This window comes from Leptopilina boulardi, unplaced genomic scaffold (genome assembly GCF_019393585.1).
Source record: "Leptopilina boulardi isolate dan_hultmark-lab unplaced genomic scaffold, ZJU_Lbou_2.1 LbouV2_376, whole genome shotgun sequence".
Classification (NCBI taxonomy): domain Eukaryota; kingdom Metazoa; phylum Arthropoda; class Insecta; order Hymenoptera; family Figitidae; genus Leptopilina; species Leptopilina boulardi.
The window spans coordinates 158,408-185,240 of NW_026137947.1; the positions used below are offsets into that span (position 1 = coordinate 158,408).

The window sequence follows — 26,833 nt, forward strand, 5'->3', positions numbered from 1 at the left end:
TTTATATAAAAAAAAAATTATTTTCGATACAAACTAACAGGATTTATTTTATTTTCCTTGTATTTTATTTCTTAATACTACAAAGTACAAAGTACAAAGTTAGGGAAATGATTTCTATATTACCGAATGATGGTAATTGGCCCCTGAACCATATCTTCACAACAAGCATTGATGCATATTCTCCCCCCCCCCCCCATTGAAATATCGACTGTTGGTAACAAAAAATTTTCTAAATCCCCGAAGATATATAGAGGGCAAAAATTATTTGAATTCAAAGTTGATCCATTCACCGCTTTAGATCATTTTCAAGAGATAGTTTCAAGAAAATTCAGATTCACAGTTTTCAGTCGAATGAGAAACGCTGTTGCGTGAGCGTGAGTGGCTTGACTAGTTTTCAATCGTGTGCATATTTCTCACAAGTTTACATTAGTGTGCGTGGCTTTTAAATTTAAAAACAAGTTCTCTTTAGTCATAGTGTGCATTTTACTTGGATTACATTGCAGTTTCACGAAAAAAAAAATGTGAGTACACATTTTTTTTTTTAATTATAAAGAAATACTGTATTATAACAAAAGAATTTGATCTGACAAAAAAATTTTCCCCTTCATAGTATATATAAAGGTAGTTAAAAACCCGTTTTCTTATACGCTTTTCTCTTATATATAGCAACGCAATAAATCTTTGCGATAAAAAGAAATTCTTTATCTTATTTTTAAATAATTTAAAAATTGTTTTTTTTTTTGTAATTTAAAAGTTCTTTTTCTATATTAACAAATATGGAAATAAAAAATTTATACAATTTAAACAATGATTTTTGCAGTAAAGCAAAACAAAAGAGACAAAAGAATTTTAAAAAAAAGTGCGCGTTTTTTTTTGTTTATAATGTCATCGACACAACACGATAATGTATAATATAGAGGCGATTGAATGGAATAGCCAGTTCACCCTTTTGTGAAAGGAAGTACCAAATTATACAATGTGATATACTTTGAATGCGTCCATGGCCCCAATTTCAATTCGACAGGTTGCACTGTATTGAAATATATACATACACGGATATTGTGGGAAAATAATATTCTCTCCTAAATATTCAGTAAAATTTGAAAAAGTAACGGTAAATTTATTTTAATTCTCATACACGAGGTATTTGATGATGCCCTACTTTAGAGGATTTTTAATTTAATTCCTACATAATGCGTATTTACAAAAAAAAAGTCAAAAATTTATTATAATGTTAATTTTTTTTTTATCATAATCTAATCTTTTATTAAAACGTGTATTTATAATTTAATACACTAATTTAATTTCTTTCAAATAGAGCAAATAAATAATATTATGTTTATAATTTTTATTATTATTAAATGTTTAAATTATTATTTATTATTATTATTATTATTATTAGTTATATTTTATTTGTCACGAAGAATCAAGTGGAGAAAAAAATTTTGTTAAGTTTTAAAATTAATAATAAAAATGTATTTGGTTTCATTGAGAGAAATATATATATATATATATATATATATGTTGTCAAAAGTATATTTATATTGTTATTAAAATATAACACACTGGAAAGTGGGCGCTTGTTTCGAAATTTCTCCTCAGCATTTTTCTTGTTAGAAGCAAAAAAAAGAACTGAAAACAGAGAAAATTTTTATAAAAATAACAAATTTCTTTTTGTTATCTTTATAAACGCAATTTAATTAAATTTTTTAAATTTAAATAACAAATTAATTTTAAAAATATTTAAATAACAAATTAATTTTAAAAATATTTAAATATCAAATTAATTTTAAAAATATTTTAATTAATAAATTTGTTAATTAATTAGTTAATTAAATATTTAATTAATTATTATTAATAATAAATAATTTTATTAATTTGTTAGTTAATTAATTATTTTATTAATTTGTTAGTTTATTTATTTTTCTACTTAATTGCGCCTAGTTATTTAAACATGTATAATTAATTAGTTAATTTTTCAATTAAATAATTATCCTAATTACTTAAATAAATTTTCAATATTTTAACTTTTTATTTAGTTTTTTGAAATAAAAAAAAATCTATATTTCAGCGCTTTATTCATTATAATTTGTGTCTAATAAACTTTCTACATTTTTGACCTGATGGTGCGGGAAGAAATTAATTTGTACAAAAATACGTAAGACGCCTATTTTAGTTTTGTGTAATGACCCACAATTCTGTTCATTTATTGGTCGAGAGTGAAAAGTGTACATGTGTCCAAGTAAATATAAAAGGCAGAAATGCCTCATAAGAACGTTACATCATCAATGTTTTACGTTAATTGCAATTCTTGTAGATTTCTTCCTTTTCTTCAGATTTTTCATATTAAAAAATTGAAATATTTATACATTTGTGAAAAAAGAAAAATTGAAAAGTTATTTAAAATATTTAAATAAATTATTGTAAAATTTAATTAATTGTTATTTTATATTTATTTTTATATTATTTTTAGCTTCTTATTTAAAATAAATTTTTCTTTCTTCGGGACTTTTTTTACATTAGATTTTTAACTGTGAAAAAGATACGTTTTTTTTTTTTTTATTGAAAAAATAAAATTGATTTATTAGCTCAAGTCTATTAATAAATTACTTGTGTCATTTATTGTATTTTGCAAAAACAGTGCCTTTCAGTGCTTTGACAGAACTAATAATGTCAGTAATAAACTGCGATGTCAATGAACGCTATAAGCTTTTTATTCATTTCATGCAATTTCCATTTTGTACTTTGCTCCGCGATTTATCTTATATTATTATTTAAAAATTTATTTGATATTTAAAAAAAAAAATTGACCTAAAACCACTATACTCTTTCGAAATCAAATGCAAATCTGGTTTTAATTTTTATATTAAATCAAAATCAATTGGCTATACTATTTTTATCTGTTGATATAAAAAAAATCTCAATATCACACTGAATATTTGAAAATCTGTTGGTTTGAATTATATATACTGACCCGTATATTTTTTCAAATGAATATTTTCAGACATATATTTATAAGGTCGTCAGATAAAATCTATTTTAATAAAACTTTTTTTGTATTATAAATTAAAGAAAATTGATATTAAAAAATTGATAATTAATTACTAATTAATTACTAATTAATTATTAAAATATTAATTATTTAATTTATAATAAAAATAGTTTATTTTTTTTAACAATTGTATTTTAAATTATAGAAAATATGGGACATTTTATATAAATTCTTATTGTTTGATAATGATAAGCCTATATACAAATGATAAGAAAGTTGGCATTTCTGAACGAACATACTTCTTCAAAAATGTCATTATTAGTAGAAGATAAACGTACATCACGTCATCATGTAACAATTTTTTTTTTCCTTTCTTTTTTTTTTACTCATATCCCTTTGAATATAGTATTTTTTTTTTGTTTTTCAAATTTTTTTTTTGATAATAAAAATTTTGAAAAATCAAAGTATAAATAACATAGATCGATAGCTATTATAATTCTTTGCACACAGGAAATGATTCATCTTGAAAATTTTCATATTTTCTTTCAGTATAATAGTTGACTTTTTCAGTATGCAAGCATTAGTCATTCAATTACAGATTTTCTTTACACATCACGGGCACAGAGAACAAAACAAAAAAAAAACTTAATAATTATTTACTCTCGATAACAGGAATAAATATGGCAATAAATTAATAAGTAATTAATTAATGATAAACGATATGAGAATAAAAATACAATGATAAGAAAAATGTAATATATTTATTAAAAGTGACTACTACTAATAATAAAAATCAAATAAATAATGCTAAATTAATGGCAAAAAAAAAAATTAATTTCTGGTTTAGAAAAATTTCAATGAAAATAATGGAAAAAATTAAATATTTTCAATTATTGAATTATTGCAAACAACATTTCCATCTTAATAATTTATTTGCAAATATTTGTTATTTTATTTATCATTTTATTTGTTATTTTCTCTCCTAAATCTGAATTAGTAAAAATGTTTACTAATTGAAATTAGTGACTAACTTTTTGCTTTAGAATTAGTTAAATTTTACTAATTGTTAGTAAAAGTTACTAATAATTAGTACAATTTTACTAATTCAGAAGCAAAAAGTGAGTCACTAATTCAAATTAGTAAACATTTTTACTAATTCAGATTTAGAGAGTTAGTCATTATTTTAGTTATTATAATTAAAATATTTTTTTAAAATAATATAAAAAAAAAAATTTACAGGAATTCTTTTCATGTTTCTGCAAATGGTAGCACTGGTTCTGATTCTGTTAAATACCGTTTGACAGACCTTTTAGCCGTGACCTAGACAGTATATAGAAACCGAAATAAACCGATGAGAAACAAATGTAAACCATATTTTTTTTTCAAGATCCTCCCACGCTCACTGTGACATGTCATTTGAAAAGAATGGACAATTAAAATAATTAACTTTACCAATGTTCTAAAAACAGCTTATATTATCAATTTATTTTTCTTTTGTATAAAATACGTGCATAATTTATGCAAAAATTTTGTTACATTAAGATAAATATAAAAAATTAAATTATTTAATCCTTAGTTTTTAAATATAAATTAAACACTAAAAATCAGGAATTTTCATAATTTTTACTTCTTCACTGTCCTATATATATATCTAAGACACTCATAAAATGTCTTAAAAATCAAGACAAAAGTGTCTTAAAAATAAAACATTCATTTTTGTAGTATTATAATTTGAGAGATGTCTTTAATTTTAATTGGCAATTTTTTTTTTTTCATATGTTAAATTTATTTTGTTCCATACAGTTTATTTAAGCAAGACATATTTAGTCTAAACTATAACAAGTCAGATAAACAGGAAGTACACATATATATATATATACTATATTCTTCAGAAGGGAAGCTGTGTAATGATTCCAGCATCATACGAGAGATGATATGTACATGCAATAAGTGGGGGAAGGGAGGGAAGTCTATACTCATTTTACCCGCATGTTTTATATAATTTTTTTTTTTTCATTTGAATGCTTCATTCGATTATTCAATAACGGTAATTTATTCTTTACTATTGTTTTTATTATCGAGAGCAAAATCGTTTATAAAAATATTTATTAATCAAAAATAATTCATTATTTTTTATTTCTTTTTGTTTATTTATTAATGTATAAATAAAATAATAATAATATTAATAATAATAATAATAATAATAATATAATAATAATTGTTAATATAATTAAAAATAGTAATAATAATAAAAAAATAATAATAAAATAATTTATTTTTTTATTTATTTAAATTATTTGAATTAATAGTGTAAATTTTTTGTTTTATTTAAAAAAATCTATTTCTATTATTAGCAAAAATTATACAGTTTTGAATAATGATGATTACAATTGAAGAATAAGCAATAAGTATTGAAACGTTATTCGACCGAGTTAACAGTTTCAGTTCTGGTTCATTGAAGTTTGAAGAATTGCTTGACTAAAAATGGCATCGTGAAGTTTTGTCTTACTTATCATTTGTTTTGTTTTAAAAAGAAAATTTATTATAAAAATACGAATAAATTTATTTTTTTGCAAATCTATTTTTTTTTTGTAACTAAAAATATGTTCCTTTATTTTTTGCCCCATTTTTTTTTTCATTCTACTAATTTGCATATAAATATACAAATTTAGTAGGTCGAGGGTCTACAATTTAAAGACTCGACAACTTTAATTGGATACGTTATATATATATATATATATATATATATATATATATATATATATATATATATTTGCGTCGATGGTCCTCACGTGAGAATTTTCAGATTTTAATAATTTTTTTTTTTGCAGAAAAAAAAGGTTTCTCTTTAAATTTTGAAATTATCAAAAAAAATATTAGAAAAGGGGAAATTTAAAAAAATACAATCTATTAAATTTGATGATTTTAATTGCTTTTATTTTAGCAATATTCGAGGAATTTTCATATCTAATATCACGCAATTTACGTAGTGGCAATTCATGTACGTCCTTGATGAAAATGTGTATATAGAGAGTAAAATTCTTGGCTGCATTTTATATATTCGCGCGGTTGTCAACTAGTTATCCTCGGAAAATACAGTCATTTCATATAGTCACAGGAGATATATATATATATATATCTATATATATCATTATAAACTTCAACAAAATAATGACCGAGTACATTTTCCTAATTGCTCTTTAATATGTATAGCGAACGAAATTCCATGAAAATTAATGCATGACGTTTATGAACGCACAAATGACGTTTGTGACGTAAATTCTTTGTTTTCAGTATGATATTTCGTAAGAATATTTCACTCGCGAAAAAAATAATTATTAAAAAAAAAAAGAACGACAGTTGAATTTCGTTTTAAAAACGAATATTGTCATATGTATTTAATTGGGCACAACCTTTTCTGTATACTGATTATATATATATATATATTTACTATTATGTCATATAGTTTAAAGTCCACGTTTTTTTTTAAATACATTCTTTTCTGTATTTATATATAAAACATTTCATTTTTAAATTTGCAAATGAAAGGAATTTGTTGCTAAAGTGCGTCTATATACTCTATACCTTCTCATTCCAAATACCGTCAACCTTCCTTTCACTAGAATGAACCGAACGCTACTTATATGTGAAATATTTCTCAATAAGCATCTCTATACGATCAGGAAAGATGTTCCGAGATAAAAAAAAATTTATTCTAAACATTTTGATTTTTTTATTTTTTATTTGGATTAAATACTAGAATGTTAGTTTTACAGTTTTTAATTATATTAATATAGTAACTACTATTAGTAAATATTATAGTAACTGCTCTATTAGTAATTATTATTAGTAACTACCATTAGTAATTAGTATTACTAATTACTATAAGTAACTACTATTAGTAATTAGTATTACTAATTACTATAAGTAACTACTATTAGTAATTAGTATTACTAATTACTATAAGTAACTACTACTAGTAATTACTATAAGTAACTACTACTAGTAATTACTATTAGTAACTACTACTAGTAATTACTATTAGTAACTACTATTAGTCATTATTATTAGTAACTACTACTAGTAAGTACTTTTAATAATTATTATTAGTAACTACCACTAGTAACTACTATTAGTAACTATTATTAGTAATTATTTTTTAAAATTTTACTTGTAAAAATTATTAGTAACTGTTAACAGTAATATTTATTAGTAACTACTACTATTAATTACTATAAATAACTGATATTAGTAAGTATTATTAGCAACTAACTTTAGTAATTATTATTAGTAATTATTATTAGTGATTGTTTCTAGTAATTATTACTAGTAATTAATACTAGTAATTAATATTAATAACTACTATTAATTTCTGTTATTAGTAGCTATGATTAATAGTTATTTTTAGTCATTATTACTAGTAACTAATATAAGTAACTGTTATTGATAAGTATTATTAGTAACTTATATTAGTAAGTATTATTAGTAATTACTATTAGAAACTATTATTAGTTACCAATATTAATTTCTGCTATTAGTAAGTATTAAGAGCAATTACTACTACTAATTAATATTAGTAATTGCTATTAGTAATTAGTATTACTAATTACTATAAGTAACTACTATTAGTAATTACTATTAGTAACTACTATTAGTAACTACTATTAGTAACTACCATTAGTAACTACTATTAGTAACTACTATTAGTAACTACTATTAGTAACTACTATTAGTAACTACTATTAGTAACTACTATTAGTAACTACTATTAGTAACTACTATTAGTAACTACTATTAGTAACTACTATTAGTAACTACTACTAGTAATTACTATTAGTAACTACTATTAGTAATTATTATTAGTAACTTATATTAGTAAGTATAATCAGTAACTACTATTAGATACTATTATTAGTAACCACTATTAATTTCTGCTATGAGTAAGTACTAAGAGCAATTACTACTAGTAATTAATATTAGTAATTACTATTAGTAATTATTATTACTAACTACTCTGAGTAATTACTATTAGTAACTATTTTTAGTAACTATTATTGGTATCTCCTCTATTATTAAAAAATATTCCAAAATCTGTATTTAGAATTAATTTTTTCTTGCCAAAAAAAATTTATTTTTTGAATAGTGAAAGAAAGGAAATATTTTTTAATTCTTTCGTAGTATATTTTTTTTAACCAGTATAGAGAGTAATTGGGGGTGAAAGTAGAGTGCACAAAAATAGGTAAAATCGATATTTAAACTGCACTCACAGATGCTGTATAGTTACAAAGCGCGACAAAATCCAAGGTTTTTTTTAAAAGATTGCAAGGGAAGGACGAATATTATTATTATTATTATTATTATTATTATTATTGCAATACTCTTTTGAAGTTATAAAGAAAACGTGATAATTTACTTGTAAATAGAACAGAGATGCTCATTTTATTCTTCTTTTTCTTCTTTTTAATTATTATTATTATGATAGATATGTTAATTTATTATAATTTCCTAGTCATGTATTAAATAAATTCTAGGGCAAATTTTCATTTCTAATTATTTCGACATAAAAAGTGGAGCGACAATAAAAGGAGAAAAACAATATTAATTTTTTTTGCTACAAAATAAAAATAAAAAAAAAATGAAAATTTTTTTGTTTCTACATATTATATATTTAAAAGAAGGGAATTATATATTTTTAAGAGATTATATTTCTAATAATTTTATTATAACTAAAGGAATATTATTATATAAAGTTAATAAGAACTTTCATAAGTATATCCAATAATTGTATATTATTTCTTTTTGTGGTTTGTTTCTTTATTAAAGAAAATAAAAATTTATAAAATTTACTGTTTGGAAAGTTATTTTATTTGTATATATATATATAAAATATTGATCATAGCGGAAAATTGGTCGATTTACATTGAAAATTTGATGAAATATCCATAATAAGTGAATGCAAAATATTTTGTTATCATATAATAATATTTTGTACGATGGGTGATTTTTTTCTATAATTTTCCTTTCACTATATATATATGAAACTTACTATACGGTCATTGTACAATTTTGGTTGCGTAAGATAATTACTCGTTTTAAAATATTCTATTTTGGTTTTGTAAATATATAGAAAGCGCGTGAAGGATTTTTTTAATAATATACCCTTTACTGTTTTTTTTTATTGTAAAAACGAACCAGTTTTGCAAGTATGAAAGTTTCGTTTAAAACTATATACTTACGTATAATATTTAATAAAATTATATTATTACAAATTTTTATAATTTATAAATGATAAATTTATATTTTAAACATAATTATTTAATTTAATTATTTTATTGAATTTTTTAATTTAATTTTTTTATTAAATTATTTTTTATAATTATTTTTTTAACTTATTATTTATAAATATTATTTATAATTATATTTATTTTGTAAATTATTTTTAAAAATAATATACCTTTAACTATTTTTAAGTTATATTTTTATTATGAAATTAAGTGTCTCTTTAGAAATGCTGATCTTATATTACATTTTCATTGTCTAATGAAATTATGATTACACATTGCATATATAGAGGTTTGAAATTTCAGAGTCTCATCAAATCGTATACTTTTAAAAAATATATATATCACATTTCTCATATTCTACAAAATTGCACGATTGCAATAGGAATATAAAAGTGACACTGAATTTTTAATAAGTTTTTCAAAAATTTTAATCTCATAATTTCTATAGAAAATAATAAAAAAAGTTTAGAGTTAGATTAAAAAAAATTTCTTTTCTTAATTATTGCTTTTAAATAAGATTATAATTAGACTTTCATGAACTACTTAATATTATAATGATTTCTTCTCTACTAATTACCTGTTTTGTAATATAATTTTAAAAAAAATATCTTTTTACTAAAAAAAAATTCAGAGAAATCGGGATTTTTTTTTTTTGGAATTGTTTTAATTTACAAAAAGGATTATTTTAAAAATTAACTATTAATTAACTATTAATTTAAATAATAAAATATATAATGAAAGTTACAATAATTAGTTAAAATTAATAATTATTGATGAGACAAATGAAAAAAAAATCACAAATAAAAAATATTGAAATAATAAATAAATATTTACTGGAATAACTATAATTATTTATAAAAAAAAAGATTAAAATATTTATTTTCTAGAAATTAGTTGTTTTTTAGATGAAAATTCTTTATGATTACAGTTCTCAAAGTGTTTTTTTTAGAGAAGGAAATAAGGTAACACTTTCATTATAAATGTTATCAAAATGAAAGATAAAACTTCGTTTCTTGCATACACATATTCATTATCAATATCTTCTGCTTCTACAAATTCATTCTTATCCCTCATTCATTTAAATACATTTATCATATATATTTATCTCATAAAAGTTTTTAAGAACTTTCAATTTTATAATAAAATAATAAATGGATATTTTTTATTAAAATTATTTTTATAAAATAAAAAAATTAAATGAAAAATATGATATAATAAATAATATTATATTATGTATAACAATAATAATATAATAATAATAATAATTTACAATTATTATAGTTTGTTATTTAAATTAAAAATTAAATTTTACAATATTTCAGATTTTGTTTATTAAGGGTACAATTATTATATTTTTTTCTGTCAATTAGAACAAAGAGAAAAATAATGACAAAACGGAAATGCATATCGTGAGCGCAAATATATAAAATGAAGTGTTGATAAAATATAAAACAATGAAAGATATGATTGTTTTTTTTATTTATTTATAATGTTGGTTTTGATGGATGTGGCGCAAAAAAAGAAAAGAATCATAAATGATTTTTTTTTTTATTCGAAGATGATTTCAATGTAAATATAATGATTAAATCATAAGAAGAAGAAGAAGAAGAAGAAGGTCTTTGCTCGCGGGAATTTTATATGTATATGGGTTTTTTTTTAAAAAAAAAAAAAAATTCATAACACTCATCGCCAACTCTCATAAACTTTCTTTCATGTATGCATGTTCTACTTCATAACAAGCACTTGAATTAAATTAAATTAGATTTTCCTGAAAATTTTCTTTTCACGCTTCAGAATATTTTGAATTGAGGATGTACACTCATTCTGAATAGCCAGAGCCACTATATCCAATATATGGCATTACATAAAAGATTTTTTTTTATTATTTATTGATATTTTAATTTAAATTAATTTTTCAAATTTCAATTTTTAGGCAAAATAATTGTAAAAAAAAAAATATTTGGAATTTAAAGGATGATTTAGTATTTTATCTTTAAAAGAGTAATAATGTGATATATCAATTTATTTGTCTGAATTCAATATAGATGTATGTATTATGTTGAAGAACAGGTATAAAAGAGATTAGATAATAATGTTTTAAATAAACTTCCTTAAGAGACAATACGTCTGCTAAATGTTATTTATAAATTGCGCATATATATATATATGAAATCGGCAAAATTTTATTTAAAAATAAAGGATTGGTTAAAAAAAATTTTTTTTTAAATTTAATTTATTTTAATTTAATTTTTTTATATTTTATTGTTTTGAAATTTAAAATTTCGATATAAATGAAAGGTATTCTATGTAAAATGAAGACTGTAATTTTTGTATGTATATATAAAGAAATATATCGCTTGCAGCATCCACGTTTTATGAGTCATTTACAAACCCTCATCCTTATATCCCTTTTGTCGTTAACGAATTAACAACCACCACACCCCCCCTTTTTTTTACCCTCATCTACATCAGAGGGGGTTATATGATCGAAAAAATTTCCTACACATTCTAAATAATTACATTTTTTTATTACTAATACTAACTTTTTTCTAACTTGCTTACAATAAATATAGAATTTTTACTCAATTTAAAAAAATACCAAGGATTTTCTAATTAACATAAAATAAATAATTGACACTATTATTTATATAATTATAGAATTATAGAATTAAACATTCGTTACCTTTGATTGTGAGAATATTTTTGGATTTTTTTTATTTTATCAGTTGAAAAAATCACATGCAATAATTGTTATGTAATTTTACTTTTTTAAATTCCGGTAAATGTAATTAAAATATTTCTATTGTTATCATTATAGTTACTGTTATTATTACTATTATTGTAAATATTATTGTTACTATTATTGTAACTATTATTGTAACTGTTACTGTTACTATTGTTGTTACTATTATTATTACTATTATTATTTTTATTATTTTTGTTATAGTTATTGTTATCAATATCATTATTATTATTTTTTGTTGCAAATATTGCAAATATAATAAAAATAATAATAGTAATAATAATAGTAACAACAATAGTAACAGTAACAGTTACAATAATAGTTACAATAATAGTAACAATAATAGTAACAATAATAGTAACAATAATAGTACCAATAATAGTAACAATAATATTTACAATAATTTTTTTTATAGTTATTGTTATTGTTATCAATATCATTATTATTATTTTTTTGTTACAAATATTAAATATTTTAAAAAAATCGCCAATATTAATGGATAAGTATTATTTTTTTTTCTATAATGAATTTTTTCTCTTTTATTTTTTACTAAACTTTGTTAAATAATTATATTGTTGAAAAGATTTTTTCCCTTTTTTTCCAATTTTAATGCTCGAGTGGAACAAAAGTGTTTTTCCACTTGACGGTGCCCAATAAATAATAATTGTTGCTTCCATCTTCTTGGTTGGAATGCATTAGTTCAAAGATAGTCTTGTGTATAACTCCGATTTATATATACGAACTATTTTATTACATCTCTCTTTATAATGTACAAATATATATATATATATATATATATATATATATATATATATATATATATATAGAGTCTGACACAAAGATTTTTACACACACACAATCTCACTTTCAAATATGGGTTTTATGTACATACTTGCACTTGTATAAGCACTGGTCATTTTTATATGAAGGCGTGTGTAATAATATTGCTCACGCATACAAACTTACACATGAAATCAACCAAGCACTGCCAAGCGCGAGCAAAAAAAAAAGAAAAAAAAATTGAGAGAACTCGGGACAAAGAGATCGAGTTGATGTGGACTGCAAAAAAAAAAAAAAAAAAAAGAAAGAAAGAGTTTGCCAGCAATAAGAACTATCAAAGAGTAAAAAGCTGAAACTCTTCTTCAAGGGCTTTTGTTTCAATGAATCTTTTTAACCTTTCAACTGACGCTCACAATGTCTACCTGTCTCGTGTATTATATTTGAAAATCGAGAAATCCTCAGAAAATTATAATGATTTTTTTTTCCATATTTTCTATAAATAATATGAAATTAAAAAAAAAAAAGGATTTTTATATTTCACAAAATTTTTTAATACTCTCTAAATCTGAATTAGTAAAAATATTTACTAATTTAAATTAGTGAACTTACTTTTTGCTTTAGAATTAGTTAAATTTTACTAATTGTTAGTAAAAGTAAAATTAGTCAAATTTTACTAATTCAGAAGCAAAAAGTGAGTCACTAATTCAAATTAGTAAACATTTTTACTAATTCAGATTTAGAGAGTAATTACTTAATATTTTTTATTTTTTATCCCTTTTATTTATTTATTAATTTGTAATGATAAAAATAAAATCATTCTCATGAATGATAAGCGAAAAATAAGTTATTTTTTTTTTAAATGCATGACAATGGAATTTTATCTAACAGAAACAATAATATAGTTTTTTTTTTGTTCTCACCAATTAAATGCATAAATTGTGATTCAGAAATAAATTTTTTACTACCAAAAACCGCAAAAAAATTTCTATATAAAACAAAGTTGTATTATGAGTAATAAAAAATTAAACAATGGAAAAAATACCCTTTTTTGATTTATTCTAAACATACAGTAAGGTGTATTTTCAGAATTTTTTTTTTTTATGTGGTACAGATATTTATATTATTTCTCAGGAAATTTTAGCTTTCAAAAATATCAGTGAGATTATTTTGTGGTTTTCACTTTCTCGCTATTCGTCATTATTATTATTATTATTTTTTTTTTTTATTTTTAAATATAAAATTTACTTGATAAAAAAATATATTTCCTTTCATAATTAATTTAATTTTAATTCCTTGTATTTTATTAAAAAATTTTTAATTCAATTTTTAATTCAATTTTTATAAGCCATTCATTTATATATGGAAAATTATGTTATTCCACGATTATAGTTTAGTTGGCATTAGTCAACTGGCATTTATTTAAATCAAGTGATTTCAATTTTACACGCGGCAAATAAGTAATGAGAAATTTTTTATATGAAGGCCACACATATACTGTGCAATTTCTGGTAAAATAAGAGCCACTGGTCGTGCATTTTATATTGGATTTTGGATCGAAACAAGAAAGATATTTTTGGCTAAGAATCTCAACATGATTGCGGGATATTATAAAAGGATCATTGAACTTTATTCTCAAATTGAATTTAATTTCAATTATTTCAATATTATTTTAGTAACATTTTAGTGAAAATGAAGAAAATTTTACAGTAAATGATATAAAATTTGAATTAGTTAAAAATAACTAATAATTAGTTTTTTTTACTAATAATTAGTATTTTTACTAATAATTAGCTTTTTAGGGTTTCGTGGTCCAGGCCCGAAAGCCTTATAGCATCAGTTACCATAGCAACCGCTACTAAGGGGTTTTTTTTTCTTAGCAACCGTTACTAAGAAATTTTTTTTTCCTTAGCAACGGTAAAATTCTCTTATATTTTTACTAATAATTAGTTGTTTTTTTTTACTAACAATTAGTTATTTTTTTTGTACTACTCTCTAAATCTGAATTAGTAAAAATGTTTACTAATTTAAATTAGTGACTCACTTTTTGCTTCTCATTTAGTAAAATTTTACTAACTAATTAGTAAAATTTAACTAATTCTAAAGCAAAAAGTAAGTCACTAATTTAAATTAGTAAACATTTTTACTAATTCAGATTTAGAGAGTAGTTGCTGAAGCAAAAATTTTGAATCTTAAATATATAAATAGGATACCTATATATTTATTTTTTTTTTATTTTTATCGTTTATTAATTGTGATAGATTGAAAATAATGTGAGAAAAAAAATAATTTGCTTTTGAAGTAGAGCATGATGGGACATCCTGTGACGTTCTCGTTGTGTTTCTCCTCTCTCTCTCTCTATCTCTCTCTCTCTAGACTCATCACAAGAGGTCGAGAAGCGTTAAACGGATTACGGATGATGGGATTTAAAAAGTGAGTGGGTAGAATATATCTACTCCAGAAGAATTATACTCTGTTTAAAACTAGTTCAGTGGAAGAGAAATATTTATATAAACTTAGATTAAAAAAGATTTTATAATAAAATTCATTTTTTTATTTACATATTCTTCAAAGAATAAAAAATTATAAAACTAATTTCAATTAGTAACTTTTTTTTTTTTTTTTGCTTCTAAATTAGTTAAATTTTACTAATTTAGAAGTAAAAGAAAGTAAAATTAGTTAAATTTTTTTTTACTAATTTCAGTTTCTTTTTCGTTAAATTTTATTTAGAGATAATTACTTGAAATGAGGATATATATATAACAACAGTTTTGTAAAAGCAATGATTGTATTATATAATTAGTGTTGTAATAAACAGATGTTTGGTTCTTTAAGAATTATAACTTCACTATTGAAATATTGTCGCAGAAAAATAAGTGCAAATTCAAAAAAAAAAAACCTTCAATTTTTAAAAAAACGATTTCAACTTGACATTTCTGAACTTCCTGTCACGTGCTGTCTGATTCTTGATTAATGAACGTTTCGTGAATCACAGTTCTCGGGTGTCTGAAATTAAAAAAAGACAAAAAAAAAACAGTTTCGTGAAGCTTGCAAAGCACGTGCTTCGAAATGAATCAGATATGCGTGAAAAGAAATTAATGTAACTCAAAAAGAACTTCTTTATTGATATTTATTTAGATCTTATTCAAATTTAATATCCCTCTTCATTTGCATTCTTTTTATTTCATTTTATTCATTTTTTTTTGATTAGAGAAATAATTTCTAATTTTTATTTTATTTTTATTAAAAAAAAAATTTTTTTATTTTGCATATTAAAAACAGAATTTCTAATATTTATATTACTTTTTTTTCCATATGTTTCAGAGTCAGAAACAATGTGATAAAACTGTCGATGGATCAAAATAAAGGAAAAAAATCTCGCAAACAATTTTATTTTTTAAATTTCTCCATATAAAGTGGACAACAAAATTGAAATGCCAGATCAAGGGTAAATAAATTAAAAAGCTCGGAATTCGAGTTTTTCAAATAAATAGAAAGAGAAAGAAAATTGAGCCAAAATGTTCCTCTGCAAACAAATATTTGTTGCATTTGCAACAATTTTAATATCATTCAACATATCATGTTTGGGATTAGAAGGACCAAATGTCTGTACCAGACAAGAACAGTAAGATTTTATATTTAATATAACAAATTTTTTTTTTATACAATTTTATTAGAATGAAAAAAAAAAAATTTTGTAATTCTAATGGAATGTTCTTTTTTTTCTTATTTAGTATCTTAAGAATTTTTTCTACAATGAAGTTAATTATTTTTTTCAGATATCAAGTTTCAGTTAAGGTATCTGAACAGAAGCCTTATATGGAACGAGAACACACGTGGTGCCTCAGTTTTCCTCCTAGGTGTTCAAAATATAAAGTAATTTACAAGACTGTATACAACATTCAGGTGTGTTTTCAAAAAATTTTTCGAAAATTCCACAATTTTGATAAATAAGCTACTTATTTTTAATTCTATAAAAATAAGTTAATTTCGATTAAAATTTATTTTTAATTACAGATAAAAATGTCTGGTGAAGGAATTTTTTTTATTTTAAGTAGAAAAATAAAAATTTTGTCAGACAAAAATTATTTTTTAAATAAAAAATTTTCTTTTTATTTAGAAAAAGAATTTTGAAAAAAATTTCAAAATTTTAAACATGCAAAAAAGATTGTAGCCTTCATTTTAAGTAGATAAAGACGAATTTTGTCAGACAAACATTATTTTTCAGTAGATGGAATTTTTTTCAATAAAAATTTTTATATATTTTATAGTGGAAAAATAGATTTTCAAAGTAAACTATTATTTGAAAGTAATAGAGAAAAAAGAGTTATCAAGAAAATTCTATTTTTTAGTAGAAAAAGAAAAGTTTTGTCAGACAAGGATCAAATTTTAAAAATTGTTTTGTTAAAATGAAATTTACTTTTTAATTTAAAAAATACTGTTTTTTTCAAAAATCTTTGTTAGTAAACAAAAAAATGTCTTAAAAAGACAATTTTTTATTTTAAGTAGAAAATCATTGGTTCAAATACAGTTTATTTGAGTCAAATAAAAGTTATTTAGTTCAAGTAAATATTTATTTGGTACAATTAAATATTTATTCGATACTAGTAAATTAACAAATTATTTTAATTAAATAATTTTTTCCAGTGTAATTTAATTATTATTATTACTTATGAAAAAAAAAAAATTCTAATTATTTTCCTTCATTGCAGACATTAACGAAAACAAAACCTGTCGAGGAGTGTTGTAAAGGTTACACCTTAACAACAGATGGAGATCGTTGTATTCCAATTTGTTCGGAAGATTGTCGACATGGAACGTGTTCAGCTCCGGATATTTGTACTTGTGAATCAGGATATGGTGGTCCACTTTGCGATATTAGTGAGTTAAAAAATTTTTTTTTCGCCATCGACATGAAAAAGTGTCTTTTTTGTGCCTGTTTTGGGCAGATAAAGTAGCACTTTTTAAGGCAGTTTAAAAAAAAAAAAATGTAAAAATAAAAAAATGCCTAAAAAAGACTTTTTTAGGCAGTTGTTAATTTTTGAATAATTTTTGTTTTGCTTTTATTTTATTTATCAATTTTTATTATTTTATTTTATATACTATTTCATATATATAATATATATAAATATATATATTATATATAGGTATATATATATATATATATATATATATATATATATATATATATATATATATATATATATATATATATATTATATATTTCTTTAAAATTGTTTCACTTTTTCATAACAATGGCGAAAAAAATAGCGTATGTGACTCGCACGTAGTAATTTTTAGTTTCGGATGAAAAAATTACATCCTCACCTAAAAAGTACTACTTTACGTGCTTGCCACATAATATACTGTTATATTTAACAATTTCTAGATATAATAATTTATTTTTTAATATAAATTCTGCAAAAAATATTAAATAAATTAAACAACCCTCCTGCTGAGTGTTATCAATATTGCCGCATATAAATAATATCTGCATATATATGAATGATTCATTTTTAATATAAAATTTTCTGATTCATATTTTTTATCAGTATAACGACAATAGGGTCAAAATTCAACTTAATTAATTATTTTTTTTTGCAATTTTTATCTACGGTTAAAAAAAGAAATAATTTTGAATAGATTTTTTATTAAACTTTTTATAATTTTTTTTTTTAATTAATTTTTTTTTTTTTTGAAATCTTAATTTTGAATAATTTTTTAATCTCACATTTTTGCAGAATGTCCAGTTGGCAAATGGGCGAAGGACTGTCAAAAAGATTGTAATTGTAAAAATGACGCCAATTGTGATCCATTCGATGGGAAATGTATTTGTCCACGTGGTTGGGAGGGTGAATCATGTGACAAAAAATGCCCCCCCGATAGTTATGGACAAAATTGTGCGGAAAAATGTCGTTGCCATAATGGTGGCAGCTGTCATCATATTTCTGGTGAATGCCAATGTACTCCCGGTTACACTGGACCACTGTGAGTTATTTATTTTGCCTATAATTTTTTTTCCCCAATGAATCACGAAAATGATCTAAAATTTCACAGGTGTACCAATTAATGATTATAATTTATTTATTTAATTACACGTAGTGTGTAATAATTAATTATTTTTAAACAATAATTTACTTTGAAAAAAAGTAAAATTTATTGTAAAATTTTAGTTTGGAAAAATAAAATTTATTAGTCATTATTATAAATTATTGATAATGTCTGAATTTTAGTTGTATGGATCTTTGTCCTGCTGGAAAACATGGGGAAGAATGCAAATCAGAATGTCGTTGTCAAAATGGCGGATCTTGTAATCCAAAAACTGGAGAATGTATTTGTACTTCCGGTTGGGCTGTGAGTATTATTTTTTTTTTTTCAATTTAAAAAATTTTTCTAAATAAACAAAATTATTTCTTGAACGTAAAAAATTAAATTTTTTTTTTTATTAATATTTTATTAATATTTTATTAAATAGGGCTCAGTATGTGCAAATCGTTGTGCCGAAGGAAATTGGGGAAAAGATTGCTTAAAAGTCTGTGATTGTTATAATGGAGCAACTTGCCATCATATAACGGGCAATTGTATTTGCAAACCCGGTTTCAAAGGAGAAAAAGTAAATTTAATGAATTATTATTTTTTTTCAATTAATTTTTATTTAAAAAATTTTTTTTTCGAAATTAATTTTTTAAAATTTTTAATTAATTGATAATAAATTATTTTTGTTTTTTTTTTTAGTGTTTCGAGAAATGTCCCGAGGGTAAATACGGTGAGAATTGTACAAGTCGATGTAACTGTCGAAATGGGGCTTCATGTAATCCAATTGATGGTAGATGCGAATGCAGTCCTGGATGGAGGGGGAGATTTTGTGTTGAAAGAGCATGTTCCGATGGACAATATGGTCCCAATTGTGAAAAGGTTTTAATTTTTTTTTCTTGTTTTTAAAAAGAATCTAAAAATTGGGAATTTTAGTTTTACTTTATTCTAAATTGAGAAAATAAAAATTCTTTTACTTAAAGTATAATTCTAAATAAAATTTTTTATTTCTTTTCTTTATAAATATATTTAATTACATTTTAATAGAAATAAAATATAATATGATAAATTAAATTGAAATTATTATTTAAAATTTTGAATAAAAAATTATGTAATAGAAAAAAAATGAAAGGAAAAATTAATTTTAATAATTTCAATTTTTTTTTAATCTCACAGGTCTGTCAATGTACAAAAGAAAATACAGAACTCTGTCATCCATGGGATGGTGAATGTATGTGTAAGCCAGGTTGGAGTGGAAAAACATGTTCACGATCATGTCCATTATTAATGTATGGCAAAAATTGTGAACATAAATGTAAATGTAAAAATAATTCACAATGTTCACCAATTAATGGTTCATGTATTTGTGCCGCTGGTTTTCGTGGTGAAAATTGCAATGAGGAATGTCCTGAAAATACATATGGCGAGGATTGTGCACAAAAATGTGCATGTAAAAATGGGGCAAATTGCCTAAGGGAAAATGGTCGTTGCAATTGTACAGCAGGTGAGAATAATAGATTTTTTTGCATTCTAAAATTTCGAAAGAAAAATTTATCCAGGACCAATTTTTCTTTTTTTTTTGTTCTTCTATTTTTTTTTATTGTTTTTTGTTCTTTTATTTTTTTCACATTTGTTTTGTTATTTTCTGTTTTTATTGTTGCCTTTTTGGGGAGATGAAAGAATAATAAAAAAAATTTTGAAGGTAAGTAAAAAAAAAAAAGTAGATTTATGTGTATAATTGCAAATTTTATTAGGATGGGTTGGAGTCTTATGTGATCGTCCTTGCAATGACAAATTCTTTGGTCTGGATTGTGAAAATAAATGCCAATGTTATAATAATGCGGCCTGCAATCCGCAGAATGGTAAGTGATACAAATTTTCTTTTTTTTTTTAGTTCACATTAGCTTTGTTATTAATTAGGTGCAATTTTTTTTCCTTCTTTACTCTCACAACTAAGTAATAGAACTAAAACCAAAAAAAAAAAGCATGTCTCCAATTCCGCAGTATATTTACAATTGTATTAATATCTGTAACCAAATATAAGTGCTGCTCATTTTTAGAAAATAGATTTTTTAGAAAATGCTCATCTCATCCAAGGAGGATTTTTTGAATTATGAAATATAATATATATATTTTTATTGGCAATTCAAATTTATACAGAAAACAAAATTTATTAAAAAAAAAATCTTTATGCCATTTTTGGTTTTAGAGAACAAAAAAGAAAATTTCATTTGGAAGCATGCTTTTCCAAAAATTTTCCAGTATCTTTTTTTTTCAAAATCTTCAATTTCTTGCAAAATTGGAGAAAAATTTTCCATTTTTGTTGCACCTGAACTTTATGAAATAGTCACACGCATAAAAAAAAAAGAAAAAAAAAAAAAACCGTGGTTTTTGTAAAACGCACAGGCTCCTGTACCTGTGCAGCTGGTTTCACTGGGTTAAATTGTGAAAATCGATGTGAAAAAGGATTCTTCGGACACAATTGCTCACAGGTGTGCGATTGCAATTCTGACAATAGTATTGACTGTGATTCAACAACTGGTCGTTGTATCTGCAAGCCTGAATGGCGAGGTTCGTAAAATTTTCTCCATCTTCTGCTAAAAAAAAAAAAAACAGGGGAGGGCTAAATCGCAAAATTAATTTTTGCATAGAAATTTTTCCGCATTTTTTTCAATTCTTTAAAATTAAATTATCATATTATTAATACAAAATAATTTTTTAAAAAATTCTTTTGAAATTAATTTTCTTTTAAACGCTTCTAAAGAAAAAAAAAAAAAAAAAAAAAATTCAGATTTGATTTCAAAAAAATAAAAATGCGAATAATATAGGAATTCAATGCGAGACACAATGTCCGCCTGGGCTTTATGGAGAAAAATGTCATTCACAATGTAACTGCAAGAACAATAGTTCGTGCGATGCAAATACTGGTGCTTGTATATGTTCCCGTGGATGGGAGGGTCCAGATTGTAATCAACCTTGCAAAGAGGGATATTATGGTATTGGATGTAAAGAAAAATGTCCCGAAAAAACTCAAGGTAAGGGAGACAAAAAAAAAAAAAAAATTATTTATTTTCCTTTTTAATATTTTAATACAAAATTAAAAAATTTTGTTATTTTCCTTTTTTTTCCCTGTTATGGTGGAATTACAACATTTACAAATTCGCTTTTCTACTCACTATTTCCTAGTTCTTAATTAAAAACTTCCTGTCGATTCGCTTCAATTGCCGTAAATTGATACACTACACATTTAATTTCAACTTAAATTTTTTTTTAAAACACATTTTTATTATTTTTATTCATATAATAATAATTAAATTTTTTAAAATATAAATAAAAATTACTTTTTTTTATTTGTATCAAAGAATTTTAATTTACAATTTAAAATTGTAATAATTATAATAATTATCCTTTTTTATTTTGTATCTTTGAAAATTTGAAAATTCATTTAAATTTATTTCATAATTTTCGATATTTAATTTATAAACAAAAAAATTTGTTTTGAAGATAAAATAATAAAACATTATGCTTTTGAAAAATGGTCTTTAATATTATAAAAGGTGAAAGGTAGAAGGTAGAATAGTATTGTAGAAAAAATGCATTTGTTATTTGTAGCACGTTGATTAAAAAAAAAAAAACACTAAAAAAAACGAATCTCTCTCTTTTCCTTGCCTCATCGATTATTGTCAATAGGAAGAGAAATGTAAGTATTAAAAAATTTTTTCTTCACAGTTTGGACGATCCAACCCATCAATTTTTATAGCATATGTTATTAAAAAAAAAATTTGTTATTCAACAGAATTTCACACACACACACATTTTCATTATAATTTTCCAATTTATGGACAATTATTACATGTATCGTGTTTTGTGCACTATTTATATTTTTTTGGTCACTAATTGGGACTTATTAAAATGCATGTGCGCGCATTAAATAGAATTTTGAAATGACAATAAATTACACGTTGAAGAAACATTAAATAATTTTAATTATATAAAAAATTTTGCAATTAATTTTTTTTTTTTTTTGCAGTTAATATTTTTTGTACGGACTGAAAAAAAAAATTTATTTGAAAATTGGTTACTTTGACTATTAGATAATAAATATTGATAATAGTTAATCGATTTATTTGAATTAAATAAATTTTTTTCATTGTACAATTTTTCTATTAATTTTATATTTTATTTGTGTAAAATTTATCGCAGTTAATGGAAATATGTTAAAGTTAAAATTTAAAGAGGAAATAGTTTTTTTTATTATTTTTAATTGTTTATAGGAAATATGACATGCGATCATGTCACTGGAGAATATATTTGCAGACCAGGCTACTTAGGACTTACTTGTGAACATCCTTGTCCTCCAAGTAGATATGGAATGAATTGTGCTAAACATTGTACATGCAAAAATGGCGGTGAATGCCATCACGTGACAGGTAAATTCAAAATTAATTTTTTTTTAAAAAATAATATTTATAATTTATAATTTTTTATATATTATATAAAATAATTATTTCTTTTAAGTTATTTTTTTTCTACTTAAATGATCGTCGCAAAATTGTATAATTAATTAAAAAATAATTTTTTGAATTTATTTTTTGTTGAAAAAAAAATATAAATAAATTTTTTTATTAGGAAAATGTCAATGCTTCCCTGGATGGCAAGGTGATCATTGTCAAATTCCTTGTCTTGAAGGAACGTATGGTACCAATTGTACGCAGCATTGTAAATGTCAAAATAATGGACAATGTAGACCTCATGATGGCTCTTGCAAATGTATGCCTGGTTGGGCTGGCACAAGATGCACTGAAAGTGAGTAATAAAATTAAAAACATTCCCTTTTTTTTTGAAATAAAAAAAAAAATTATTAGAATTATAATAATTTTTTTAATTTTTCAAAAATTAAATTGTATTTTTCAGTTTGCCCAGAAGGTTATTATGGAGATCATTGCATGAAACCCTGCGAATGTAAAAGCGATTCGTTTATTTGTCATCCAGCTGAAGGATGTATTTGCAAGCAAGGATTCACGGGTAATGTATTTTTTTTTCTTCTTGAAAACGTAGCTATTTTTATTAAAATAATTATTTTTAGGGGTTGATTAAAATTTTACATAAGATTTTATTCTCACAATAGTAGAGATTTAATGACTGACTAAAATTGGCCTTTACTACTTAATATGTAAAATACAAAAAATTTGGTAAATATTTGTCTAACTAATAAAAACTTTTACTACTAATACAAAAAATTGTGGGAAACAGAAAATATTGTGTCTAACTAAATCTGGCCTTTACTACTTAATAAACTTTATGAAATTTGCGTCTGACTAATACAAACTTTTACTACTGATATAATAATCACTCGTCTTACCAAAACTAACTTTTACTACTAATACAAAAATTGTGGGAATAAGAAAACTTATGTCTGACTAAAACTGTCATTTACTACTTCATACACAATACAAAAAAATCGGTAAAATCCGTCTGACTAATACAAACGTTTACTACTGATACAAAAATTGAGGGAACTAGAAAAATATTCTGTCTGACTAAATCTGTCCCTTACTACTTAATAAACATCACGAAATATTGGAAAATCTCCATCTGACTTTGTCTAATGTTTACTACTGTAAAATTTTTTTTTTAGTAATTTGTCTGACTGAAACAGACTTTTACTACTGATACTAAAATTCTACTAATCGGTGAAAACTTTGGGTCTTATTAATCTCATCTTTTTCTACTAATAAATACAAATGTGTCTTACTAAACTCATCTTATACCACTAATATAAAAAAAAATTTTTAATCACAATTCAATTGGTTTTTATTTATTATTTCTTTCTAGTAATTTTTGTATTATTATTAATTTTTTTTAGGACCAAATTGCGATGAACCATTAATGTACAGAAATATTCAAGAAAAAGAAGAATCTAGCGTTGGAAGTATCGTGGCAGGAATTTTCGCTGCAATTATGGTAATTGCAATTTCCCTTGCCGCATGGTTTTATCATCGACGAAGAGTTGCTGATTTAAAAAAAGAAATGGTTCAAGTTCAATATGTTGCTGAACCAGTAACACCACCTGGTATGTTTATTAATTTTCATTTCTTTCAAATAATATAATTAAAAAAATTATTATTAAATTTTCATTCTAATATTTACTAGAATTTATATTATAATTTTTATAATTAATAATTACAAAAATTTTAATTATCATTTAATAATTGTTAAAAAAATATTGAATAATTATAAAATATGTTGATATTGAATAATTATTAATTATTATTTAATGGAATAAATTAATTATTTAATAATTAGTAAGTTTTAAAAAATTGAATTCAGAAGAAAAATGGTTTATGAATTTTAGACCGATCACAATTCGATAATCCTGTGTATTCTTATCAAGGATCATCTAGATTTGATGATGGAACTGCAACGTTACTTAATAATGTTCAAATTAGAAATGATCTTGGCCGAAAAAATATAAATATTGAAAAAATGAAATTTGGAGGACATGATGACGATGACGAAAGTGCTAGAGGTGAGAATTTCCTACAAATAATTATATAATAATAATAATAATAATAATAAAAATAATAATAATAATAATTAAAAAATAAAATTTGTAGAATTTTATTTCAAAATTAATTAAATTTTTAAATATAATAATGAAATTTATAATTAAATAAAAATTGAAATTTTCTCTATTTTTTTTTAAGGAGCCTACGGTTCGTATGATCATTCAGTTCCACAAAAGAACAAAGATGCAGATATGGGAAATCCAAATGTAAATATTTACTACAGCATTGATGAAATGGACAGTAAAAAAGGCGAACATTTTTATGAAGATATAAAACATAAAACAACTGAAATGGAATATGATCATTTGGATTATTCACCAGCTCAAAATGAATGGAAACTTCATTATCATCATATGGCAAATGGATTTGTCTCAAAGGATGGAAGTGGTCCAAGTAAATCAAAGGATCATGATCCTGAAAGTGGTCGAAAGTAAATATAACTTTTTTTATTTTTATTTTTTTTGACCAAAAAAAAAATATTTTTATTTTTTTTTGACCAAAAAAAAAAATATTTTTTTTTTTTTATTTCAATGAATATCAAAGGAAAATAAAAAATTTTTTTCTTATAAATAAAACAAGAAAATACTCACGCAAAATATAAATACACTTTTAAATTATTCAAGACAAATGCATTTTGAATTATAGATGAAAAAAAAGAAGTTTTTGAATAATTTTTAAGTAAATTGTGAGACTTGCCTTTGTGCTAATAATAAAAATAATGGACTGGAATCATTTATAATAAAAAAAAAATGTTATATGTGAAAATCATTTTCACCATAGCGATGAAATATGATCTGGAAATAATGTATTTTAAAATTATTTTTATTACAATTTTGTAAATAATTCATGTATCATCTCATTTTTTTTTTTTTTTAATAGAGATTCTCTTTTAAGACAATAGAGGAAGTTAATTGTATACGAAAGAGAGGAAATTTAAACAATTTTGAAATTAGAAAAAATAGGTCAATTTTTGAAATTTAAAAATTAAAATTCGAAATTTTTATTATATAAAAAGTTAATTTAACAAATAGTTTACCTCTGATTAATAAATACATTTAAATATTGTGTTCATGATAATAAAATTTCGACGATATCTGTATACACCACGCCATTTTTCACACAGGTGTACTATTAATATAGGTGGAAAAACTAAAATTTTGTAAATTATTTTTTAAACATATTTTTTTTTCTTAAGTAAAACAAATTAATTTTCAAGGAGTAATTAGGGAAATTAATCGATTGTCTTTCAAATACTCTTCGAAATGTATTATGAAACTTTTTTAAGCGAGAATGATTTTTACTTTGTAAAATATATTTTTTACATTAAAAAAAAAAGAAATTATAAATTCATATACTATTTGTTATATATCATAAGTATGATTTTAATGTTCTCATTAATTCTCGTGTTGTCTGTATGATTACAAAATTTATGAAT

The 26,833-nt window shown here is 22.6% G+C and overlaps 1 protein-coding gene across 2 annotated transcripts; it reads left to right on the forward strand.

The window, feature by feature from the left end:
- Window positions 1-323: 323 nt before the first annotated feature.
- Window positions 324-26,389, forward strand: LOC127287847 (protein draper). Of its 2 annotated transcripts, XM_051314969.1 has the most exons (19): window positions 324-521; window positions 16,121-16,421; window positions 16,576-16,702; window positions 17,509-17,677; window positions 18,538-18,784; window positions 19,030-19,150; window positions 19,272-19,409; window positions 19,532-19,711; window positions 20,006-20,333; window positions 20,584-20,691; window positions 21,236-21,400; window positions 21,658-21,864; window positions 23,104-23,259; window positions 23,459-23,635; window positions 23,744-23,854; window positions 24,696-24,902; window positions 25,185-25,358; window positions 25,537-25,828; window positions 26,278-26,389. In XM_051314969.1, exons 2-19 carry the CDS (start codon window positions 16,315-16,317, stop codon window positions 26,297-26,299), a joined length of 3,036 nt encoding a protein of 1,011 aa, XP_051170926.1. In that variant the 5' UTR covers window positions 324-521; window positions 16,121-16,314; the 3' UTR covers window positions 26,300-26,389. The 2 variants fall into 2 exon arrangements, with proteins under 2 accessions (XP_051170926.1, XP_051170927.1); XM_051314970.1 differs by lacking the exons at window positions 20,584-20,691; window positions 21,236-21,400; window positions 21,658-21,864.
- The last annotated feature ends 444 nt before the right edge of the window (window positions 26,390-26,833 follow it).

Excerpts from the sequence above, each read along its gene's own strand:
- LOC127287847 (XM_051314969.1), top strand. The coding sequence starts at position 16,315 with ATGTTCCTCTGCAAACAAATATTTGTTGCATTTGCAACAATTTTAATA. Across the intron at positions 20,692-21,235 it reads GGCCTGCAATCCGCAGAATG|GCTCCTGTACCTGTGCAGCT; the intron begins GTAAGTGATACA and ends TAAAACGCACAG. Across the intron at positions 23,636-23,743 it reads TGGCACAAGATGCACTGAAA|TTTGCCCAGAAGGTTATTAT; the intron begins GTGAGTAATAAA and ends TGTATTTTTCAG.